This window comes from Corvus moneduloides, chromosome 5 (assembly GCF_009650955.1).
Source record: "Corvus moneduloides isolate bCorMon1 chromosome 5, bCorMon1.pri, whole genome shotgun sequence".
NCBI lineage: Eukaryota > Metazoa > Chordata > Aves > Passeriformes > Corvidae > Corvus > Corvus moneduloides.
Genome location: NC_045480.1, coordinates 41,598,251 through 41,622,173, shown reverse-complemented (window position 1 = coordinate 41,622,173; position 23,923 = coordinate 41,598,251). Strand labels below are relative to the sequence as shown.

General features: G+C 38.8%; 1 protein-coding gene across 2 annotated transcripts in view; it reads left to right on the top strand.

The window, feature by feature from the left end:
* PPP3CA (protein phosphatase 3 catalytic subunit alpha) overlaps positions 1–23,923 on the top strand; it is a 173,381-nt gene that overhangs the window by 99,441 nt on the left and 50,017 nt on the right. For both annotated transcript variants that reach the window (XM_032108583.1, XM_032108582.1), the window contains exon 3: positions 23,078–23,202. In XM_032108583.1, coding sequence (XP_031964474.1) covers positions 23,078–23,202 — 125 coding nt within the window. The remainder of the gene's footprint in view (positions 1–23,077; positions 23,203–23,923) is intronic.

Genomic DNA, 23,923 nt, shown 5'->3' with positions numbered 1-23,923 from the left:
GACCATCCCCAAGAGTCACACCCTGTGCCTGACCAAACGCTTTTTGAACTCTCCCAGGCTGGTGCTGTGACCGCTGCCCTGGGGAGCCTGCTCCAGTGCCTATCTACCCTCTGGGGGAAGAAACATTTTCTAATATCCAACCTAAATCTCCCCTGACACAGCTTCAGGCTTGGCTGGAGATGCTGTGCCTGATGCACCCCAGGGCATGGTTGGCCTTCTTGGCTGCCAAGGCACTGCTGATTCATAGTCAACTTTCAGCTAACCAAGACGCTCAGGTTCCTTTCCACAGTGCTGCTTTCCAACATCTCATTCCTCAGTCTGTACATCCAGGGTTGCCCCATCCCAGCGCAGAGTCCAGCACTTCCCTGGTTGAACTTGATATGAACTTCATATGAACTTGACTAGTAGCTTTAGCAGTAATGTAAGGAGCAATGTCTCTTGTCTGCGGTTGCACCAAACAGAAAATAAGGTTAAAAGGGACAACCAGCTGTCGAGAGCTCTAGTCATCTTCCTGGGCAAAGCCTCTCTCCTGTGATAAGTGCTGATTGACAGGAGCAGAGTATGCATCACACCTCGGATGATCTAGAGCATATGGGTTACAAACATTTGGGATGACAAGGGGCTTTTCTCTGCAGATAATAAAAGAGCCTGCTCCAAGACATTGCAGTAGTGTGCAGTTAGGAGACCACCTTGCAGGGTGCTTAGAAGAAGGATATGGCTTTTGCTGTCCATCTGGACTTTTGTCGGCTGAACTGTGGTCATCCTAATGAACCATTAGCTGATGAACCACTTGAAACCAACCATATACAGGCCTCTGTGTAGGAGCTTTGCCCTACTGTTACGAGGGTTCTGTCAGTGCAGCTTTGAAACCTTGCTGGTCTTCAAGGTACAATTAATAATTTTGCATGTGCTTGAGGTAAAGCAAGCTGTTAATGTTTTTTGGGAGCAGGTATCTGGCAGGCAGATAAGAAAAAAAAGGAGCTCCTTCATTCTGCTTCATTGTAGCTGCTGTGGTTCACTGGAATTAAGAGACTTGCTTTGATTTTTATTTTTATTACTTTTTCCTGTACGTATGGTACTCAGTCTGTAGTACCACAGCTAGTAAAGCTTTTTGTTGAGCTAAAGCTGTGTTGACAGTACCATGCTGTTTCCAAAGACAAAGGGACTGATGGTCAATTATTAGAAGGCTTGTGGCTGCCAGTTGTTATGCATCTGAGATGTCACAGCTGTACTATCTTTCTAGAGCAAATGGGAGGAGGGGAGATGGAGAGGCAAAATTTTAGGCATCTCTAAGATGTTTAGGGCATCCTGCTCTAATGTTGTCACAGAATGGCTGAGGTTGGAAAAGACCTCTGAAGATTACCCAGGCCAGCCCCCCTGCTGATTTAGGCTTGCTGTGCATAGATATTTTTAATGGTAACGTTAGGAGATGAACCACCTTTGTGTCTTGTGAATAGCTATGTGAACTACATGTTTCTTACCTAGAGTTTCAGAATTGATGTAATGCTATGTCCTTACAGACTTTTTCTTATGCTGTGTCCTTGTTTAGGCATGTGTTGAGGAGAGGGTAGCCCAGCAATTTTGCACTGATGACTTGATTATATTGTCTGCTTTCAGTGAACGCATTTGTGTGATCTCATTTTTCTGTTGTTGTTTGGACACACTTGGCATCTTAATTAAGGACAGAATGCTGAGGATGATGTTGATCACAGATTGCAGAGTTACGGAGAAAAGTTGTTGAAGTATGTCTTTGGCCATCAGGGTGGTCTGTTACAAAGCTGGCTGCAGCATCCTTGCAAAGTATGAAATGAATGCCCTTGCAACATGTAACGGGAGGGGTAACAAAGAGGTTGATCAGAAAGAAGAGGGGAGCCAGGCAAGAAAAGTGAGCAGGCATAGTGTCTAATAGGTTGTATTTTACAAAGTTATCTACTTCACTCTCTCTAGATGCAAGTGCAGATGTTGGAGACAGGAGACAGCTCTGAGGAAGCACAACAGCAATAGAAAAAGCTGCTAGGTCACGTCCTTCTGAGCTGGAACTTAGTACTGGGTGTAACAATTCATTCCAGAAGAGTATCACAGGACACCATAATTTAGGGTGAAGATACTCCCTTTGTAATATTGCAATCAGTTTATTCTAGGCCTGTGTGAGAGCTTTGGTGTAAACTGGGCATCTAGGAAGTCAAGTCATCATTGAGGTCACCAGGCTTGTGACTCTCACCAAAACTCTGCAAACCTTGCTAAAATGAGGTGCCCTGAGCCCTGTTGAAGGAAGTGCCACTTTCCAGAAGGCTTAGAGGTTCATCAGGAGACAAATTTTATATAATATTTTCATTAATTATCTTGGCATAAGAGAGTGGGCATGTGCTAATAAATTCTGCTGAGGACACTCTGTGGGAGGCACTGTCAAATAGAGGACTGGAAATGAGGGAAGAACTGGAATGTATTAAAGGTTGCAGTAGTAAAAATGGGATGAAGTCCTTAGTTTTGTTCACGAAGCTGAGTGTTTCTGTTGTTAGCATCCTGCTAATCATCTTGTCTGTGGGGGAGAAAGTCCTGGCTTTCACAGTTAATGGCAGAATGGCTGTAAGTGTGAAAAAAAGAAATTCTGTCTTGTCTGAGAAGACATTTCTAATAAACACAGGCAAGTGTTGAGCTGGTTTTCATCCGTGTGTGGTCAGAAGCCCTGGTTAAACTTTTCTGGAATAATAAACATGTTTCTGATTGTGTTCAAGTTGAAATTAAACAAAAGCAAGCACAGACAAAATGCTCCAAGGATGAAGGATGCAGAAGCAGTAGAACAGTGTATACTGAAAACAAAAGGTTGAGGTGAAAAAGCCAGAGGAACAATGATATATTTTCTTTAAAAGCCAGTGGTGGTACAAAAATGGCTGGCCGCCTATTAATAAAGATAAAAGGTCAGCTTGGAATTAGAAGAAAAGTTCTCTGTCTATGATGAGAGGCACAGTTGACTGAACTGTTCTCATTGCATGCATGGTATCTTCCCGTAGTATGATACCACTGGAAAGTCTTTAGTTAGCCCTCTGGGGACTTAAGAAAGCAGTGTTAGGGTAGAAGTAGCCACTTTTTTTTTTTTTTTTAATTAACACATGAGCCAGAATTCTTGGTGGTTTCTTTTGAGATTTTATATTGCAGTATAAAAATGGATCTGCAGATTCTGAAAAATAAATTCAAAAGCCTCTTTAGAGTATCTCTGAAATAGCTTTAGAGTATGGTGAGGAAAGGGCCTGTTGAAGAACAACACCACATCTTGAAAGGAAAGTAAGTTTGTTTCAGTATCTTGAAAATTTAGAAGCACTAGTCTGTTCTTGTGAAGTCTTCCAGTTGTAGGTGCTGGTGGGAGTTGGTGCTTCTGCCTGATTTACAGGGTTTCACTGGAGGTGGAGCAGAATTAAGAAGAAAACAGAAGAGTCCAAGAGCTGTCGATTTAATTTCATAAGATTTCCTTTTCAAAACTGGTGGCATACTTAGGGGGTTGAATTTCTGTTGTACAGAAAACTGTAGTATAAGCCTTTGGAGGCATATTAAAAGACTGGGTCAGTTGCATTATTTTTATTTACTCTTGTGTCTGTTGGCAGTATATATCCAGTGAAGGAACAATAGTGCTTTGTCAGCAGAAAATGAGCGGAGCCTGAACATCGTGTAAGTTACCAATATTTGGCTCCTGCAACATGATTGAGTGGGCCCAGGAGTGGGCACTCTGCAAGTTGAGCAGGTGGGTAGTAGTGCTGGCATCCAAACCTCTATCCCATCACTTAAGGATATTGAGCCTGCTGGGAAGAGGAGGCTGGGCTGGGGGGGGGGGTGGGGGTGGGGGATAGGAGACCCTATTGGGAATGTCCATCTGTTCTTCATGCTGATGAGGTTATGTGCCCGTAATTTCTTGGCTGGAGAAACTTGACTTATTAAATAAATTTTTTAAAAGCTTCTGTGACTAATAACAGCAGTTTGTGCCAGAAGAGGATGCTATCAATTTGGGAGTTAAAAAAAACAAAAACCAAGATGTCTTCGCTGTGGATCATTCAGCATCGAAGTGAATTTTTTTTACCCATTAAGATATTTTAACACTTTGGTATCTTATTCAAACTAATAATTGCATGTTTTGAGTATGCTAGTGCACATGTTCTTACAGCTGCTGTTCCCATGTGGGAAGAGCAGTGCTATTAACACAGTCTCCCGCTGGGGTTATAAACCTTGCTATTACGTGTTGGGAGAATGAATTGCAAGGAGCTTATTTGAAGGAGATACAGGTTGATTTCTACAAGTGAACTACGCTCTTGTTTTACTGTATCACCATGAGTCAGAAAGATGCAAAGTTGTCAAAAGGTGGAAAGGTAGTCAGCTTTCTACAACCCATGAAGTAAATTACAGTTTCGGTATATAATTTGTGAAGTCAGTTCAGTAAGGGGAAAATAGAGGACAAATTCCAATATAAGATTGCTTACTATTAATTAGCAGTGATTATGAGTAATTAAGAGTAGTAAGAAGATGGGTACTGATATTTTTGAAGCATTTTTATTAGTTTTATGAGGTTTTCAAAGTCATTGCACATTTCTAGGGTCTGTCTTGAAAGTTATTTTCTCCTCTTATGACTCTCAGTATCATGAAGTCACAGGCACTTTCTTTACACTAATAGTGTGGAAGAAGAAATGTTTTCTTTGGTACTTACATTTTTTTTGTCATTTACAGTAGCCTGCCTAGTTCTCTGTTAGGAGTCATTAGGCAACATGCTGTCTTTTGTGATTTTTTTTTGAATCTTGTAGCTTTTGTTTTGGAAAGCCAGCATAGCCTACCAAGTCCTCTTTATGAATTCAAGCAGAAGTTATTACATGAATATTTGAATTAAGTCTTAGAAGTGAAACAGATATTGCTGAAATTCCTTTACACTTCTAGGGACATATAGTTAGGAAATATCAGGTGAGGAATAGGTCTTTTTGTTTATAGCTCTTGTTTGTTTTCTTTAATGTAGGAGTTTAGGTTAGTATAGAAAACTTGTGTTACGCTGTGTTTTGGCTTGATTCAGATCACGGAGAAACGTCAATATCTGTTGCATCTGGTGAGTTAATAATTTTCTTTCCTGAGGAAGTACATGAGGAATACTCTTGAAGAATAAACTCTGCTGCAGCGTACCATACAGTTATTGTACTTCTATGTAAGTGCAGTGAAACGAACGCCTCCAGTAACATGTGGAGGCATTTAATTATCAGAACCATTTGTTATTATTATTTGATTTGCTGTAAAGGAAAGTAGCAAGGAAAAAAAGCCAAAACCTTCCTGGGAAACCAAAAGCTTTTTAGATGTGTTTTGTGGTTGATGTTTCATGCTTGTTAACTCCAGGATTTGGTTTCAAAGCCCTTTTAATAGAAATGCTAATGGGATTCTTCTCCATCTTAGAGTATGCGATAAGAGATTTTATGTGGGAGAGCAACATGAGCTGCACAGGGCAACATACCATTCAGTAACCCTGTCCAGATTTCCATAGAGCTGGTGTTACTGGGATAGTATTTCATAAGACTGGGGGGAATGATTCCTCTCTAGTCATTTCTTATATGCTTGTTTGGGGCTTGTCAGTTTGCTGGCAGTCTGCTCTGGAGCATGTGCTTAAACTTGTGCGTGTTCCCTAATAGCAAAAGTATGGATACGCAAAACCAAAACATGCCCAATAACACACACTCGAGGTAGCTGCCTCCCTCACTTCTCACCAGTGAGTGAAAGCTCCCACCTGGAAACCTTTTTCTTCCTACCTGCTGTTGCAGTGATCTGCTGTAGAGAAACCAGGAGTCATTGGCTAAACAGGGTAGCACAGATACCTGCCCTGGTTTGATTGCAGAGTCCGGAGCTTCAGATGGGCCAATTTAACTTGTTTCTCAGGGAGATTCCCTATTACTGCTGGCCAGCTCCTGTTGATCTCTAATATGCTTGGATCCATTCATGGATTAGAGCATCTGAGAGGCACTGACAGGATAAAGGAGATGTAAGCGGGAGGAGCATGTTACCTCCTGTGAATCCTCCATCTAGTTGTACAGTCTCTTGGTCTGTCTTCAGTTTGTGACAGCTCATCTTGGTTGGTACTTAATCCTATGTGGATTATGCCACTGATGATGTCAAATCTTTGCTTTAAGTTTACCATATGGGTCTTTCATTTCCTTTATTTCAAATCTATAAGATGATGTTTCTTCTAGTGTCTCAGGTCCTTCTGGGGGTTTTAGTCTTACCCAGTGTAATTGTTACTATTATAAGTTAAATAATAATGCTGTTCTAAAGCTATTGTGCTATACAGTAGTTTATATTTCGAGCTGTGAACTTCAGCTTTCTGAGCAAAAGTTGATTTAAGTGACTTTAGGCTTGGAGTTAGTGGATTTTTTTTCTCTTCCTTTTGCTGTCACCCTACCAAAGATAAACCCTTGAGATGAACAACTAAGGTGAAGGAAAATGATCTAATAACACTTGTTGGTAATTAGTTGTAAAAATAGGTAGTACTCTGGATGTTTTCCTTAATTCTTGTTCATGCCAAGGCATCTTGCCAACAGGTTTCATTTAGATTTAGTAATTTCTGGTTTACATTGTTTATTTTCAATTGGAAATGCTGTAAATGCTTTTCAAATAATGTGTTTGACTATCTTATGCATTCCCATGTAGTATTAACATCAGGCATGGTCTCTCTAAACCTAATACAGCAGGAACTGCTTCCCCCGGAGGTGCAGAGAAGCAGAATTAGGTTTGAATGGAAAAATCAAATAAAGCTGAATTGAAAGGAAAAAGAATTGACGTGAGTTTCTGAAGAGAGGGCTGAGTGTATTGTATTGTAGGCTGTACACCTGCTCAATTTAGTGGCTAGTGTAAATAGGGCTCCTCAGTGTAGCATGGTACCTACCCCCACATTATACTGACCTGCCCTTCACAATCCTGAAAAGTGAATTTGAAGTGCAGCCAGCAGATAATGCCTTACTTTATTGTAGAGTAGCCACCTAACATTTGACAGCCATTTTGCATTGTGATTACTACACATTGATTAACAGCACAGTGTCTTTCTGGAAGTATTTTTATTTTTTTAAGCAAGAGGTAAAGGAGATGTAGCTAGTCCTGGAAAGGAATACCACCTGCTGTAGGCCATCAGATGTTATTCAGCAGTTCCTGAGTCTACTGGCCATCCATTCTGGTCCTTGCTCAGCCTGGCAGCACAAGGCAGGACAACCTGGCTCCACAGCAGTCGTTGCAGTGCCACAATGAACGTGTCACCTGCGATGCTTCAGTGTAAGTCCTGTGCAGGAAGGGATGCTGCCTTCATGATGAAGAGGCCTTGGTGCTGACTCTTACACAGGTGCTTGATTCATACCAAATCAGAGTCTGAGCTGATGCAGCTTTTCTTGGTAGATGAAGTGTGAAAATTACAGGACTTCAGCAGAGTTTAAAGGGTTGGAGATAAATTCAATGCTGTTTTGCAGCCTCATATGCATTTTTTGTATGTTGATGGAGCTGCAATTTTTCACCTTTTTTTCCTGATGGTTTTCAGTGGAAACAGCAACAAACTTCTCTTTTTGTTTTGTTTTCTGTTGAAATAAATATCTCTCTAATATTACAGTGGCGATGAGGGAGAATTTTTCTCTGGGATGCAAAATCTGTATATGACTCGTATATGGGTAGCATTAGACTGATGATTACAGAGGACCCATTTTCTGTAAAAAATGCCTTGAACAAAGCGTGAAACTTGATTCTGACTTTGAATATACACACTGGTTTTGTTTACTCATTCCTTTCAGAATGGCAGATTTTTTCTGGCTTATATCACTTAAAATGAAAATACAGTGGTAGATTATTAGATGACAGCTGTTGTCTCAAAATTCTATTCAGGACTTATTTTTTTTCTATCTGTACTTCATTTATTCTTGGCCTCTCAGTTAAGTATGAAGTTGTTCCAGCATTGAGACTGGGAATCAATTCTGTGTGTCCCAGGTTTTGATGCAGTCCCAGTGTCAGGACAAGCAGGGGCCTAGAAAACTGTGCTCCCTTCCTTCTCTTCTGCTGTACCTCTGCTGTCTTTGTCCTGACACACTGAAAATAGGGTGAAACAAAGCACTAGGGGGAGAGCAAAACTAAAGTAGGAAATCACAGTTCTAAAGCATATATTCAGAAGAATTTTAACACTGCGCCTATACTTTATTTCAAAAGTTTATAGATATGATCATATTGTTTTCCTTAGTGTTGCTCTTTCTGTAATTTCTTGTAAAGTCTTCATTTGTCAAACTGAACCAAACCCTCCATGTCTCCATTCCTAAACAGGGCAATAAAAGACAGCTAAACTGTGATTAAATCAATATATTTTCCCTCTATTTGTATTTAGACACCCTTTGTATTTTGCTCAGGATACACATGGTCTTGGAAGAAAAATACAGCCTTTTTTGTCTCCTCTTGAATGCAGAAGATTACCATTCTTTTTGTAGAATGATCACTTTGTTTGTGAAGGGAGTTTGAGGAACAGGTAAAGTGACCTCTTGCAGCTTAGAAATTGCTCCTCTTAACACCTTGTGCTTTCTTCTTCTCTTGACACTCCATTTCTCTGGAATGTATCCGTCAGCAATTGCAAAATACGAATTTTCAGTTTCTAAAAGTTTAGTGAATTAATGTATTTTAAAAACCAAGATGCACTCTTAATATTAATTAGCTTTCTGTTTTTACAAATGCTAACAAAACAACTTCATGCTGGTTAGCAGGTCAAAAACTGCGTCAGCGGTCAGGAATGAATATTAGAGCCCTGTAGATAAAAATTACAAAACTAAAGTGAACATACAAGTAATAGAAATGGCCTTTTAAGTTTCCCAATAAACTCTTTTACTGTTGCCATTTGCAGCAGAGAAATACTTCTTGATTGCCAAGCACTAAAGTAGCAAAAGAGGCATGTGCTGATTCTTCTGCTAAATTTTTGATTTGACAGAAAAGCCAGGTTTTGCAGCCTATACAACCTGCTTGCATTGCCTCTAATTGAGTTTTAAATGTTGCAGTCTGTTTCCTGCTGTAATGATGATTTATATCTTTCTGGTTAGTGAGCTTAGATCATTAGAGCGTCCATGTTCAAGGGCTGCCTTGAAAAGCACAGCAGTGCTGCAGTCCAGTGAAAAATTATCTTAAATGATGGTTTTTTACCCTTTTACTTAAAAAGGAACTTCACAGAATACTGTTCTTGTAAGTGGCAAATAAAAACCTCTGTTAAAGACAGAACTTCAATATAGAAAAGTATTTTGGCTAGTCAGGTGTGAAATAATCCCACAAATCATTATTATGAATGATCTACAGAAAGATGACAGGGTTAGTCCAGTTCTTAATGACTCTATCTTGTAATGCTTTTTCAGGGGTATGAGACCCCTTTTGCATTTCACAACATCATTAAAGCAAAGCAAGAAAGACAATGGTATTTACTAACTTTGAGTACCAAACCACAAAGAAAACAAGCAGTAAGTGTTTATTTTGGTATTTTGTTCTCTTTTGCAAGCATTCTCGGAGGTGGTTTTTTTCTGAAATGAAACAATAGTTTGTAAATGAGATCTATGTGACTCAGTTTGCAGATGGATATAGATTTTATTGTGAAAGGACTGCTAGAATGCTAATAAGTTTCTTGGGTATACACTGCCCACAAATTTATTTAAATTGCAAAAATTTTCTTCATTAGTTGAGTTAGTTTTATATAAGAGAGCTATTTGTATTCAGTTATATACAATAAGCCTGCCAGGAACAATTCTGAGACAAGCAGTGCAGGAAGTATTAAGAATCATTGCTCCAATGCAAATCGCATCTGATCCATACTGTTATCCATGCTACTACTGATAGCTTGATAAGAATGTGCGGTTTAAATAGCATTAAATAGATTTTTTATGTTTTTGTTGCTGTTGTTTGTTGTTGGGTTTTTTGTTTGTTTTGTTGGTTTGGGGTTTTTTAGCAGAGATACAAATACCTATAGGAGAACTTTGTTGTAACAATTTTAAAAGGGGAAAAAAAAGGAGCAAACTGCTTTCTGGACTTGCGCTATTTGTGCCTGGTGGAGAAGCCTTGCTAGACTGCAGAAGTCTGATGTAGCTTTGTTCTTTCAATTCCCCTATTGCTGCTCTTTGTTTCTAAGAGTAGATCAATGAGAGGGGCTCAAAGAAAGTCCTGAGTCCTTTCCTTCTGAAGCTCAGGACTGGAAATTGTTCCTTGCTCAGCTTGGAAGGGACAGCTCAGACACTTCCAAAATTGGAGGAGGATCTTCTAGACCCTGCCCAGATCCTTGGATCCCCTGTAGTTGCATACTTGGTCAGTCCTCTATGGAAGAGATTACAGTAATGTTGTCCATGGCGAGTTTCTAATCCTTGATCCTCTAAGAGAAATTGTCAAAACATTTCCAGAGTTTTAGGTCTTTTCTATGTAGCAGTTTCAGTGAGCCTTTAATCAAAGCTGAAAAGGTATTTGAAATTAACAAAGATGACTTTTCTCATGTATTTAATACCTAAAATAGTCTTTTAGACTTTTATAATTCTTAAACAAAGGACTAACATTCATATGTCTGTTCTTTGGTGGAAAACCTCAAGTATTTCTTAGCTGTATGTGCATTCTTTTGAGGTAAGAGAATTATTTGTTGGGGAGGGTTTATTTTTTTTTCTTTTTATTGCAGAATTGTCTGTTGTCCGGGACAGCATGAAAAAGGAGAAAAATGGCTTGAAATCCTATTCTTTTCCACTTGCGTTATTTCATAACACATTCATCAGCTCTGCTTCCTGTGATGCATAGATATCCCTGCTTTGCTTGGTCACTAAAAAGACACACACACAATTATTTTCTTTTGTGGGTGATGATCTTCTAAAACCCAATTGCCTTACTTGTATGTTTTCTGAAGATAAAGTCCTGTCTTCACTGACTCATATTTATTTGTCACAATGATGTGTCTTCCTTTTTTTGTAAGAAGCTTCTGTTGATTTTGCTGCTTTTTTTTTTTCTTTTATCACATGCTTTTCAGCTTTCTAGCAGTCTATTTATAGTAGACAGACTGTTGAAGGTCTTTATTGAATTTTCTGTACCAAGTTGAGTAGTAAATATTTCAATTTGAAATATAGATACACAAGAATATCATATAAAATTCTCAATGAAAATATAGGTTATAAAGCTTCTGTAGTACAAGAAAACTTTTGGATGCAATAAATACAGGTTTATGATCCAAGAGGTATTTTTTTTTTATTACTTAGCCAGATACAAGAGGCTAAAAAACAGACAGCCAAGCAATTTCTACAGTTTCAGTGAAGCACAGGCAAGCTCTAACAAACATACGAATACATTAGAATTGTATTGTTTTTATGTGCCTGAAAGGTTTCTGCCTTTAGGTCACTTCAAATAACCAGATTATTGCAGTCCAAAAGAGGAGCAAGCAGCCTGGAAAGTCCATGAAGTGCAAATAGCGTATTTTTTTTCTTAGTACACATTTTTCACTTGACAGTAACAAATCCACAAGAGAACTATTTTCCTGAAATTGCTGGACTGTTGAGAGCCATGTTTGACCGATCCGTTGTACTAACCATTACAAAGGAGAAGCAGCAGCAGCAATCTGTGCCTCATAAAGGAATGTATAAAGAGAGCAAAAGATTTTGTTTCATTAAGTCAAGGCAGCGTCTTCTTGGGAATAAAGCTTCTTGCCTGTTTGCAAGCAAGGAATAGAATAGCTAGAAATATGCATAAAAAATAATATAAATGGCATCAGTACAGAAGATACCAGGTTCACTATTCTTCTTGTGTAAAAATGACGGTTAGTTAAGCTAGTCATTATAAAAAACAAAGGGAATTAGACATTAATAAAGAAATGAATGAATAGGAAATCTGAGTGGACTCATTCCTTGTAGTGAAGGTCTATTGAACTGAAGTTGGAGTTACAATTTCTTTCAGGGTGCTGGAGTCCAAACTTTCTGTCTGACGGTATGTGGATGGTAGTAAGCAACAATGTAAAATTTAAGCATCTGTAAGTATCAATAGACCTATACAGCTTTATAAATCCAGGGTAGATGCAGACATGATTGCTTAAAGACACAATGGAGTCTTGTGTGTTGGCTGTTTTCCTCACCAATTACAGCAATTTTGTTGCAAGACAATTAGTATCATTGCTAGATTTACTACATTGCCTTGACTGTGTGGGGAAGTTGACACTCTTTATTTTGCTTTTGGGTTTTGAGGGTTTTTTTTGGTAATGCTAACTTTTTTTCTTGTTTTAGTGGATGTTCAGCTTCCCATGATATTTCACCATTTTGGTTGATGGTTTCATTGTTCTAGTGAAGGACTCTGGTCAGAGAGACTCATGGAGCTGCCTTGATAAGGGTCTGTGGTTTTGAGCACTTCCTTGGGTTTTTGCTTGGCTCTGCTTTGTAAGAGGTCAGGTTGTCACCAGCCTGCGTGGGGTGGAACCTCACAGCCTGTAAGAGGTAGTGGTGTTTCTCTCTGAAATTTAGTGGTAATGAGGAGTTACAAACACCAGACAGATTAATAAAATGCTAGATGAAGAATTTCACATAAAAAAGGTACTCTGTAACTGTGAGCATTTCCAACTGGTGGCGAAACATTTCACCAGGAATGTTTTCATGGTTGTCGTTTCCTACAGTTATGAGCTGAATTTAAAGCTGCAGGAACTGCATGCTAGAGAGAGACAAGGAGATAAATGCAATTGTTTTAATATCATGAAAAGGATTTTTTTTTCTTCTTCCATGAAAAAAATAAACTAATCTATGGCTGGTTTGGGGGTTAGTATTGTAGGACATTATAGTTGGAAAGAACATTTTCTGTAATGACTTAAACTGATAATATATTTGGTATTAGCCAAAAGCAGACAACGTTCTTTCCGAAAAGTGAGTCATTCTAGGGAGCGAGAGAGTTAAAGAGGAAAGTTCTTCTGAAATAAGGCCTTAACTTCTTCAATCCCTGCATAAACATAGTGTTGTGTTTAAAAAAAAAAAAAATCACCATTACCCAACTTGCATGGAATGGAAACAGGGAATGCTCATCTCTTATTGCCCCATTCAAGCATTATATTGTTGTGTGCTCTGATGGGATTGTGTAACATATAATTTGTATTATCTCTTTGGCTGGGGCTGATTCAAACAGCAGAGTTCTTTATCTTGCAAGTGCAAAGTGTAAGGTGTGGAGATCCTTGGATGGAGATACTGAATTCATATACACTTAATTCACATATCAAATGCCAAAGAAATCTTGTTTGACTGATAGACAGCATATTAAACACTCACCTCCCCTTGGAATGTCTGGTCTGTAATCATTAAAAATATATTTACTAACCCTATATTAGAAGCCTGAAAGGATACCATATTTCAGATTAGTGGTAGACTACAGATCAGAACAGTGCCATAAATGCCAAGTCAGTGTAACAGAATTTTTCTTCAGTTTTTTTCACCTGATACTTTCTTTGCAAGTTGGTGGCCTTTTCTTCTTACCTCTGTTTCTGAATAGCAGTACTCTCTTACCTCCCAGAACAATTTACTGCTTGTGATGTGGTTATTGGCTGTCTGCTGAAATAATACTTCTTTCCTGTCACTCCCTTCCTCTGACTTTTTTTTCCCCTCTTCAGCCAGACATTAGGAAAACAATTCTTAATATAGTGTGAGGGACTGGTTAGCTTGCTTGAGGAGCATAGTGCAAGAGCTAGCCCAAATCTGCCTGGCTGCCACCCCTGGTGCTACCCTGAGTCCTTTCTAACTTGCTTACACTCATTATGTGCCTAATAACAAGGTTATAGAAAGAAATATAAATAAGGCTATACACATGACTTCTTTGTGTTTGTTTTCATAATCATCATTAAGTGATAGCAGTTTGTTTCTGGAACTAGGTATTCTTAAATGTGTCTTTTAACCCCAACCATTCTATGATTCATGTTGATTTAGGATCAGCATATGGATTTAACCACCTACTCAAGATCATGTTTATGTTTTCATCAAGAGGAAATCAATGTGGTCAGCTCCTCCTTGCACTGGCTCTCCTAACTAATTATCATGTGAGCTTTTACCAGGACAAAAAATTACTTTGGAGAGCTTTCTCTTGAAAGCACCTTCCTCAAAGGTTAAGCATTTTTCACCAGAATTAGATTTGCATAAGACTTTGATTATGGAATTTAGATTCTATAATTTCAAAAAGTCATTTTCTGTGTCTTAAACTAGAACTGGGGAAACTTGCAAATTGCTTGCTTTCCTTTACCTTATACCCATATCCTATCACATGAACACCCATAGTACAGAAAGGCTGGATTAAAATAATGGCTCAAGCCCACTAAGATGGGTGCAAAAACTGAGATTAAAGGTCAGTAGGTCTTCACTGCTGGTTCTTTTCATTCATGCCTCTGAATATAGCCCAAATGCTGCACTTCACTGAATTTCTTTAAGCTAATTGTGCTGGCTCTTCCAACTCAGGATGCATTCAAGTATCCATGTTGACACTGATGGTAGCTAATTAAGAGCACAGGAATTTGAGAAATATTATTTGTATTTTCCCTTCTGTTTTTGGGAAATACAGAGTGCTATAGATCCAAAGGTAACAAAGAAATATGTTTTTTTGTGATGAGCAGATGTTTGTTTTCCACTGATAAGACAAATCATTGCACTGAAGGAAGGAGGATGCTCTTTGTAATAGAGTGTTGCTTCTGATTCTTAATAAAACACTTAGTGGGGGTGGCATAAAGCATAAAGTACGGCTGTGATGGCACAGAATGAGGAAACTGTGACAACAAATGTTATCCCCAGGTGAAAATGGAAAACCTATGTTATCAGCCAACATGAAGTTTTTGTGATTGGGTGTTTAGATACTAGGCATTCATATACTGAAGCTTGACATGCTAATACTGCTACCTGTAAAATCTTGTAAGTTTTTGGGTACTTGGAAGGTAATTGGATTGCAGTCTGTGATGGTAACACCGCTCTGAAATTCTGCAGTAAGAAGAGCAAACAAGGATACTATCCGTCAAGCCCCTGTAAATAACTGAGGCTTTCTTTGGGCTTTATATAACTATCACTGTATCCATGTAATACTAGTGCCTGTGTTTTAACTTCACTGGGGCTGGGTTTTATGAGAGAAATACTGACTGTAGAGAAACCTGTCCCTAAGAGCTGAATTAAATTATCAACAAAAAAAATTATCCTGTTATTTCAGCTTCTCCTCTTCAAAAGCCCTTTTTTCATTTTGCATTGTTTCACCTTCCCTAAATTTCATTTGGAGCATTGTGTTTAAAGCCATGCTGTGCCTACTTCTTCTGCAGGATCTACCTTCCTCCTTGAAAGGGCTGTCTGCTTCTGGTGTACTGAATTCGATGCAGCATTATAAAGATGCATTGTTCCCTCTCAGGCTATCCCTGCCTTCCTACTGACTGAATCTGTAACCTTATAAACTGTTAAAATTCCTTGGGCCTTTGTTTTTGTACATCTGTAAAACTGAGGATAAGAGAGTTTTCCTATTGCTATAAATAACCTTGATCACAGGATATGAGCTGGAAATCCTGACCCAAACACCAATCAAGCACTTTCCTCACAAGTAATCCTTCTGATGGGGTTATTTGTGGAATGTGCCTTGCTCCCTGATGCTAAGAGTGCATTAACAGGAGATAATGACAGTATGCTTGCTTTTACATTTGGTAAGGAGGATGCTCAGGGGCAGTGCTGACCCTGGGAGGGTGGCAGGGGAAGAGCTGGTTGTTTCCTGGATGGGTATGGGAATGAATACTGTTTTAGTCCTGTCACGTTTTATTTCTCCCTCTGTGACCTAATTCAGCACCTTCTGGTATATGTGATGAAAGCAGCTACCTCTGTTGATCTTGGAAAAAAAGATCTGTAAAATATTCACTAGATTACCATCCCCTTTCTACTACCTCTCTGTTATGTGGCTTTGACCTGGAATTGAAAATTTTCATTTGGCACCTCACTGCTATAATACCAACTTACTCTTCTGAAAAATTCAACTGGGGTAGGGTCATGGAGAGAAGGGATTTTTCTCTGCCAGTGTAGGTTTTGCATTACTTGGTAGAGCCTGTTTCCTGAGTCTTGTTTCTGGTATTTTCTATATACACAAAGGCACTCCTCTGCTTGCTAGGCTTATGTACCTGGTTTTTATTTTGTTTCGAGACACTGCAAATAATATTGTGACGCGAAAAGTAATATTGTAGAGCTATTTTTAAAATCTTTGTGCTGAAGGTATTTTTCTAGGCTTAGCATTTTGAAGGGCTTCTGCCACATGGGTTAGGGTTTGGGGTTTTTTTTGCTTCCTTCTTGACCGGAGAATATTAATGACTGTTGTCCTGAAGGTCTTTTCTGATGTGATGTTTTCCCTTCTCTACTCTTTTTCACTCTGCCTCTTCAAATCAAGTGTCATTAATTTGTTCTAGCCTTCAGGGGATGGTGGGAGAAAACTGACTCCTATTAGAAGGAGTGAGCGTGGGTGATCTTTACAGACACTAGAGTTGCAAGTGTTGGCAGAGCAGAACACGGTATAATGTCCTCATGTGTTGCACAGAAAACAGATTTTCCCAAGATGCTCTTTGCCTTTTTTTTTTCCCTCTATGCAAAGAAGGAAAGTCAAATTACATTGGCATATGTGGCCTTGATGCTTAATTTGTGGTTTCCTTTGCTGTACCTGTATGGTTAATGGTTTCTGGTTTTATCTTTGGTGAACCAGGCCTCTTTATGAAAATACGTAATTGCAGTTTTTTGTTAATGCCAGTTCACTCTGGTAGTATAAACTCATCAATTTGCATGCAATGATTGAAGGGAAAAGATAGATGAAAGCCTATTATAATCACGTTAGATAACCAGATATGAATATGAATGAGATCATGCTTCTTTTGGAAATAGAGCTGTGTTGTTCAATAGACTTCGTATAACAAATATTTATATTAAAGCCCATTATGTTGAGTCTTATAGTTGTTTTCTTAGGGCAAGTTACTTAGTGAGCTGTCTACATGATTCTGACCTTAATTTCAGTAAGTAATGAAGTCTGCAAGTTCTTTAAACGTCTCACAAACAGGAACAGAAATGCATGGCAATGAAACAGTAGTGTGTGTGACTTAACCAACCACAAACCTTGTGTCTTGAGCTGTCCTTTAGTGAGCAGAGGCAAATAAAAACTTCTGCAGTTTCATCTTTTATTTTGTACTTCTTCCTTCTTGTTCTCCAGGAAATAAGGAAGAAAATTGCTCTTTATTTAGTGATTAAAAAAAAAAAATAGTGGAATAAAGCTGTGGCATTCTGAACATTTCATATTGCTATGGCAATACATAATGTTCCTCGGGTACACGCTTGCATACAAAGCTCATTCAAGCTGTAAGATTGTGTAATTGAAGACATGTGACCCTTATATGTGACTTCGTTACTAAATTTTGAGGAAAATCAGAGCCTTCTGGTTAATAGTTGAACCCTTCAAAAACAAGTAGTAGTTTTTCTTGAAGCACCTGAGAATTTCATGCCTATAGCTCTTGTAGTTGTTTTCTCTCGTATTTATGAGTTTTCTGAGGAAGCCCAGTCTTTGATGACTCAGCTACAGAAGTTGGTCGAGTTGATTTTGCTTTGCCTTTGTCCACTGTAAGTACTCCTTCCTCACTTGGCTTCTTCACTTAGCCTTTTGTAACTTTGCATTGCTTCAAACTGCTTGCCCGGAGAAATGTTTAGGACATACTTCTCATTGGACATGCAGCCTCTTTACCATCTTACTTTGTAAATCTGTACAAATGACCAGCCACAAGTCTGCTCAGACACGTGCAGGTTTACATGGTGCAATCATTTCTTTGTCTGTCAGGCTTTGTAAGTACGAGGTGTCTTTGAAAAGCAGTAAGCTCTTGGAAGCATGTGCTCACTAATGGAATGGTAAGCTGCTAAATGCTTCCAAAACATTATACAAAGCAGCTTCCTTTGGGATTTGCAGTCTGCATTCTGCAGTGTAACTCAATAGGGTGTTTTTCTCCCTTAGGTTTTTTAATATTGTGTGCTGCTTTGCTCAAGCACAGTCTTTCGGAACTCAGTGCAAAAACATCCCTAGCTCAGTGAATGTAAAGAACAAATTGTCAAGTGATGGATATTATTCCCTACACAGTGGTTTAAAAGATGTCTTTGCTTGATTGTTGTTAATTGTCATACATGTATGAGTTTGCAAAGGTTGCTTCTGGAGCTGGTGATAGTGTAGCATATCTGCTCCTAATACCTGCTGGTATTTGAAGATGGCAATATAATCTTGCGATACATTCAATGAAAATTCAGTTGAAACTGTAATTGTATTTTACTATCAGACTATAATGTTACACCAATTAAGTATAAACCTGATAAATGAGAAAATAAGTGCAGCATATCCAAACGGTTGCAGATAGAAATTTTTGAATTTACACTGCTTAGTGTGCTGTGAATATAAATTTTGTTCTTAATATCCATTTGGAGTGGGAAGCCATACAGAATAATCTTTGGACTGAGTTTGTATGTAGTGAAGAGCATTTAGTTATCCAAAGGAAGGTATGTGAAGAGCATTCACAGACTTTTTATTTGTGCCAATAGACATTGCACTCTAAATCACTGTTTTACCGCTTTGTCGTCTATAAATAAACTGGCAAACACACTGCTCAGCTTTGAATTTCCTTCACTGTTAGTACCTCTTGAAATCAGTGGTTCCTGTTTCAGTATTGCTTGTTCCTTTGACATAAAGAGAAATCCTCGCAGTGAAGCCATCAGAAACATAATTTAATTTGTATTAGGATGACAAAAATATTTCTTCTGTGTCTCCCCCATGTCCAGTTTCTATTTTTGTTACAAAATGGTATTTTATAGACAGTTAAAGTAGAAAAAACCTGCTGCTATAGGTTAAGTAGTAGATCAAAGTACCATCATAACAAGTAGAAAAAGCTGCTCAGAAACATGATTTCTCAGGAATCGCAAGGGCAGTCCTGGGAACTTGAATCTTGTGAAGGGGGCCTATGTCTTCCCTGAAAACTTCCTCAATGGAGATAAATTTCTAAGGAGTCCACAAACAATTAGTGTTTCTCAAACTCTCTGATTGTAGCAACAGTTAATTTGTTGGAGATCAGGCTATTAGTTTCAAATAACTTTAAAATTTCTTTACATTTGAAACATTTCTAGTGTGTTGTGCCATGCTGGAGCTTGCTGCCTTGAGAGTTTAGGTAGGGTGTCGACAGGCTCAGAGAGACAAATTCTTAAGCAACAAATTCAGTGCCTGAACTGATCCCTGGAAATAGTAAGCGAGTAGAAAAAGTTGCCCAGCTGGCAATTTCAGGGTACAAAGGAAGTTGTAAAGCACTGTGTAAATTCGGCAGCACTGTCTTTTCAGGGGAGAAAAAAATTGCTGTCAGATTACTTTGTTATTATAAATTAATGAGTGTAAAAAGGCTGTGACTTGACGGCACTTTCGGGAAATCAGTAATTTTGGAAAGCATGTGAATTCCTCCTCTGTTGTTTTTTTTTTTTTTTTTTTTTCCTTTTTTTTTTTTATGAATGCAGCTGCTTTTAATGATAATGCTGTGCACATAGGAACCATACTTTATGTTCCCTGTGTTCATAGTTGAAATCCATAAGTACATTGATCCTGGAGATCTTCATTAAAAATTGAATTTCCTGCTTCACTGTGATGTGGATTTTTTTGTTATTATTTGATGAAAAAATGTTCATACCTCTTTGCACGTGTTGTTTAATAGCAAGAGCTCCAGTACTAAAAGAGGGTCTGTGCAGCTGTAAGGAAACAGGATGTGTCTGGCAAAATTGACTGGAACAACAGATTCAATGCTAATGCTTGTGAAAGAGTAAACCTGAATGTAGAATAACTAGTGTGCTTTTAATTATTTTTTTCCTGTAACAAGAAGGAGGAAGGTAGTGGACTTAGCAGTGTGGAGTGGATATGGAACTTCTCCTGTGCACTCTTGGTGGGATGGTGCTTCAAGTTCTTTGTTACTGATATGAAGCTGCAACATGGCATGAAGACTATGACAGTTATTGGCTGGTGGATGTTTCTGCCTTTATGAATGGAAATATAATGCTGGATCTCTTTTGCCTCCACCTAATGAAAGATAAAGCCCTGATTCAACTGCCTGGGAAATCTTCCAGATCTGAGATTCTAGGAATTTAGAGTTGGAAAAGAAAGGTAGCAGAACTATAGCTTTAGAAGCAGTTGCAGTTCTTTTCGAACTATAAATGGAGCATAGTACTGTATGCATGCAAAGTTGCCCCTTTAATTCATTTGTAAATCAGGCTATTCATCAGAATCTGAGTACATGGATTTTACATTGCAAGGACATTTCAAGCCTATACATGCAAACCTGGAAAGTGTAAAGTCTGTAAGGTATACCATCCTATTCCAGGCAAAATACTAATTGGATTAACTGTATGTAACATTGTAGTTTTCCAGTAGGAACTCTGGGATTTGACCATAATAAATTAAACCTCAATGCTAACTCTTTATTTTGAGCATCTTCCTCCCTCTGCTTTTACCTGCTGATTTTAAGCTTCTCTTTTGGAACTACTTTAATTGACAAGGTTAGTTTTAGCACTGGGCTTTTCAGCTTTCCATCTTTCGGGGGGTTTGTTTTGTTTTGTTCTTCCTGGATATCTATTGCTAAGTATAAAAGAAGTAGGCTGCTCTGTGCAAAGTGCCTAGAATATCCATCAAGTACCCATTTTCAAGACCAATTCAGACTTTTGCAACTTGTGGGATTGCAGAGCTTTGCACTTTTTATTTCTGTCCTGTTCACTGATTTGCTCATTGTTTTTCTAACTTGTGACAAATTCAGGGACATGCAGCTCCTTGCAGAAAGCTTTCTAACCTTTCTGGTTTCTCTGTAATGGCTTCAGTGTATTTTCCTGTTTATGTCTGCATACCAAAAGAAAAAAAAAAAAAAAGTCTAGTTTCTTTGTGCTTTAAGTGAAAGTAAAAATGTTAAATCCATTTTAAAATCTTTCAGTCTTGTTCAACTTCAGGTTTTTGCAGTTGGAGCAAATGGGGGCGGGCGATAATTGGTAGAGCTGTACAGTTATGTAACTAAAAGCTTTTCTGCTGGAAGTTAGGAGAGCAGATTGCCTGGCCATCAAATCGCAACACGTGTTTTTAACTTCCCACAGTGTCCATGCAGAGGAGTACAGTCAAGAAGTGTATATTGGTTTGGTAGATTAATGTGTTCAAATAAAGATGTTACAAAAATTTTTTCTTTGGGGTACAAACATTATTTTTAGAGAAACAGTGGTGGTATTATACCACTTGGGGATTTAAATAGTATTTATTTTTCATAATTAATGGAAGATATTATTCTTAGGTTGAAATTGTAACGCTTGATGGCTTTTAGCATGAAAGTTGTCATCTAAAACTCAGTGGGGAATCAACTAGTAAAAAGATTATATGGTGTATCACAGTGGTGATAAGATAAAATATGCTATTTTATGGGGAAAATATCATGTTACTATCACAGAAGAATGGTCAGCTAGCCAGCAATCATGAATTGTGTCACCACTTTCATAAAAATATTCATGAAAGCAGTGACTAAGGTATCAGTGGGTTTTTTCTGTACCAAGAGGGTGGGTGAGTGGTGGGTTTAATTTGGATGGGGGTTCTTTCTGGCTTTTGTATTTAGTTTTTTTGATAGAATTACACTATATGGATCTTACTATTAGTGTATACATTCAGGGAAAAGCGATACACATATAAAACTATAATGTGAACTGGACTGAGATGAAAGACAATCGCGCATGAGCACTTTGCACTGCGAGTTTGTTGGACTTGGTGTTGCAGCTGCTGTATATAGTCCTTTTGTATCTATATGGAGTTGTGACTTCAGCTTCTCCATGGCATCTTGACAAATGTGAGGTTTGCTTATCTGTGGTGGAACAAGACTGTTACCTGAAAGAGAGTATCTGAGTTCTACTTAAGGTGGGCTGCTGCTGTGAGACAAGGCCCATCTTGGACTCTTGGTTTTATTCAGTAACTTCAGAATCACCCTTACAGTGTGAAAATCTTGTTTGTTTGTTTGTTTTTTGGGTCACTGAAGGGAAAACCAGTCTAAGCTGATCTCAGTACCAGTCAGGGCTGTTAACATCACCTTTGTTAAGGATCATTGCCATAAAAACTCTGGCCTTGACCCTAAATGGGATGTGCATGGGGGAAGTTTTCTCTTGAGCAGAGGAAACAAAGTAAGGCAAAACTAAGCAGATTTTGACACTGCACTCTTAGTTAGGCATCCATGGGGTTCTCCAAAAGCGTTCCTTCCTGCAAGTGCTTGAAATCACCCCACCAGGGAGCTTGCAGTTTCACAAGAGGGCAGAGTCAAACTCTTGCCCCTAAGGCCCAGTCAGAGACATCCTGGCTTAGCCCAGGCTGCGTGTCAATTGTGCTTGGTCTGTCACATTTATTGGGGCTGCTCTTTCTAGGGAAACAGTCTGTTAGATTGACTTCATTGCAATGAAGTTGAACAAATCATAATTATGGGAGGTTAAATAAAGGGGTAGAGGTTAAAGCATGAAACACCATTGTCCTCTTGTGTAAGGCATGGTTTGGGAAAGCAAGCAGGATGTTTTTCCATTCAGAAACCAGAAGTCGGAAATGTGTTGGTTTAACCAGGCATACACAGGACAGGTATGCTTTGCATTTTATGGGAAGGCTATTGCTGTTCCTCTGGGTTTAAGACTAGGAAGAATAGAGGAGTAATTTTAAAAGAAAGAGTAACCTTGCCTTGGTCATGTTCTCTTTTTCAGGGTAGCTTTGGTTTGTCTTACTGCTGTTGCCAGTATTGTGAGCTTTGGTGGCAGTACCAGGAATGGACAGATACCTATAAAAATAATTATAGACCAGATGTACCTGATGGCTCTCCCTTAGTCATTTGGTAGTGTTTTGCACACACATATATGGATGTACATCATAGAAAACAGCTTCTGCTGGGCCAGCTGCCAGTCCTCAACCACTGTTTAACTAGTGAATGATACACAGAATTGTCATAACATGTCTTGTAACACAGTGACTTTGGATTGTGTGTGCCTAAGATGATTTTTGCATGGTGAATCTAAATACTGCTCTTCTTCTCTTCTAGTTTGTGGAGACATCCATGGTCAGTTCTTTGACTTGATGAAACTGTTTGAAGTGGGAGGTTCTCCTGCCAACACACGGTACCTCTTCCTGGGGGACTATGTGGACAGAGGGTACTTCAGCATTGAAGTAAGTTTCTAATTTCTGGGTTTGGGTGCAAAACTGCTTGCAGCATGCTATGTATATTTACCATCATATCTTAACTAGTTCAGGAATACTGAGGCTCTTCACAGATACCATGTTGATGTTGCTGGTGTTGTTTTTATAAAGATTGCTTGGAATCCAGCCAAATCCCACTATATCTGTGCTGGAAAGCTGACACAGAATGGTGCTAACTAGTGGCCATCTAAATATAGCACAGAAGGCATCGTGCTCTGCAGCTTGCGAAAGCTGAACAGCCTGAGTAGACTTTAGCTATTAGAAGAGACATAACAGAAAAAAATAAACCCATGACCCATAGTTTAGTTTGACTTCTAGGTTTATTTGATCTGAGTTTCCTGGATGTGAAATTTTAGGAGAATGGCAGGACTAGATGAGAGGTAAATGGGACAAAAAGCCAGCACACAGCATGCTGTGCTGGAGAGAATGAGTAAATTCTGTTCAGATATGGCATGCAGGAGTGCATGGTCTCTGGCTTTTGATGCAGCACTTGAATCCACAGAGAAGCGATGCACGAGTGCGCTGTTGGTGGTGCTGAGATCTGGTGTAGTCTCCAGGTCAGGCTGTAGAATGTGGAGGTCAAATGGCATCTTTAGCTGGCTGGTGAAAAAAACAGTATGCTGTGCAACCTGCCAACTTCGACTAGAAGTGAGTCAAATACCAAGCCCAAATCTGCTGTTCCAGTGCTCAT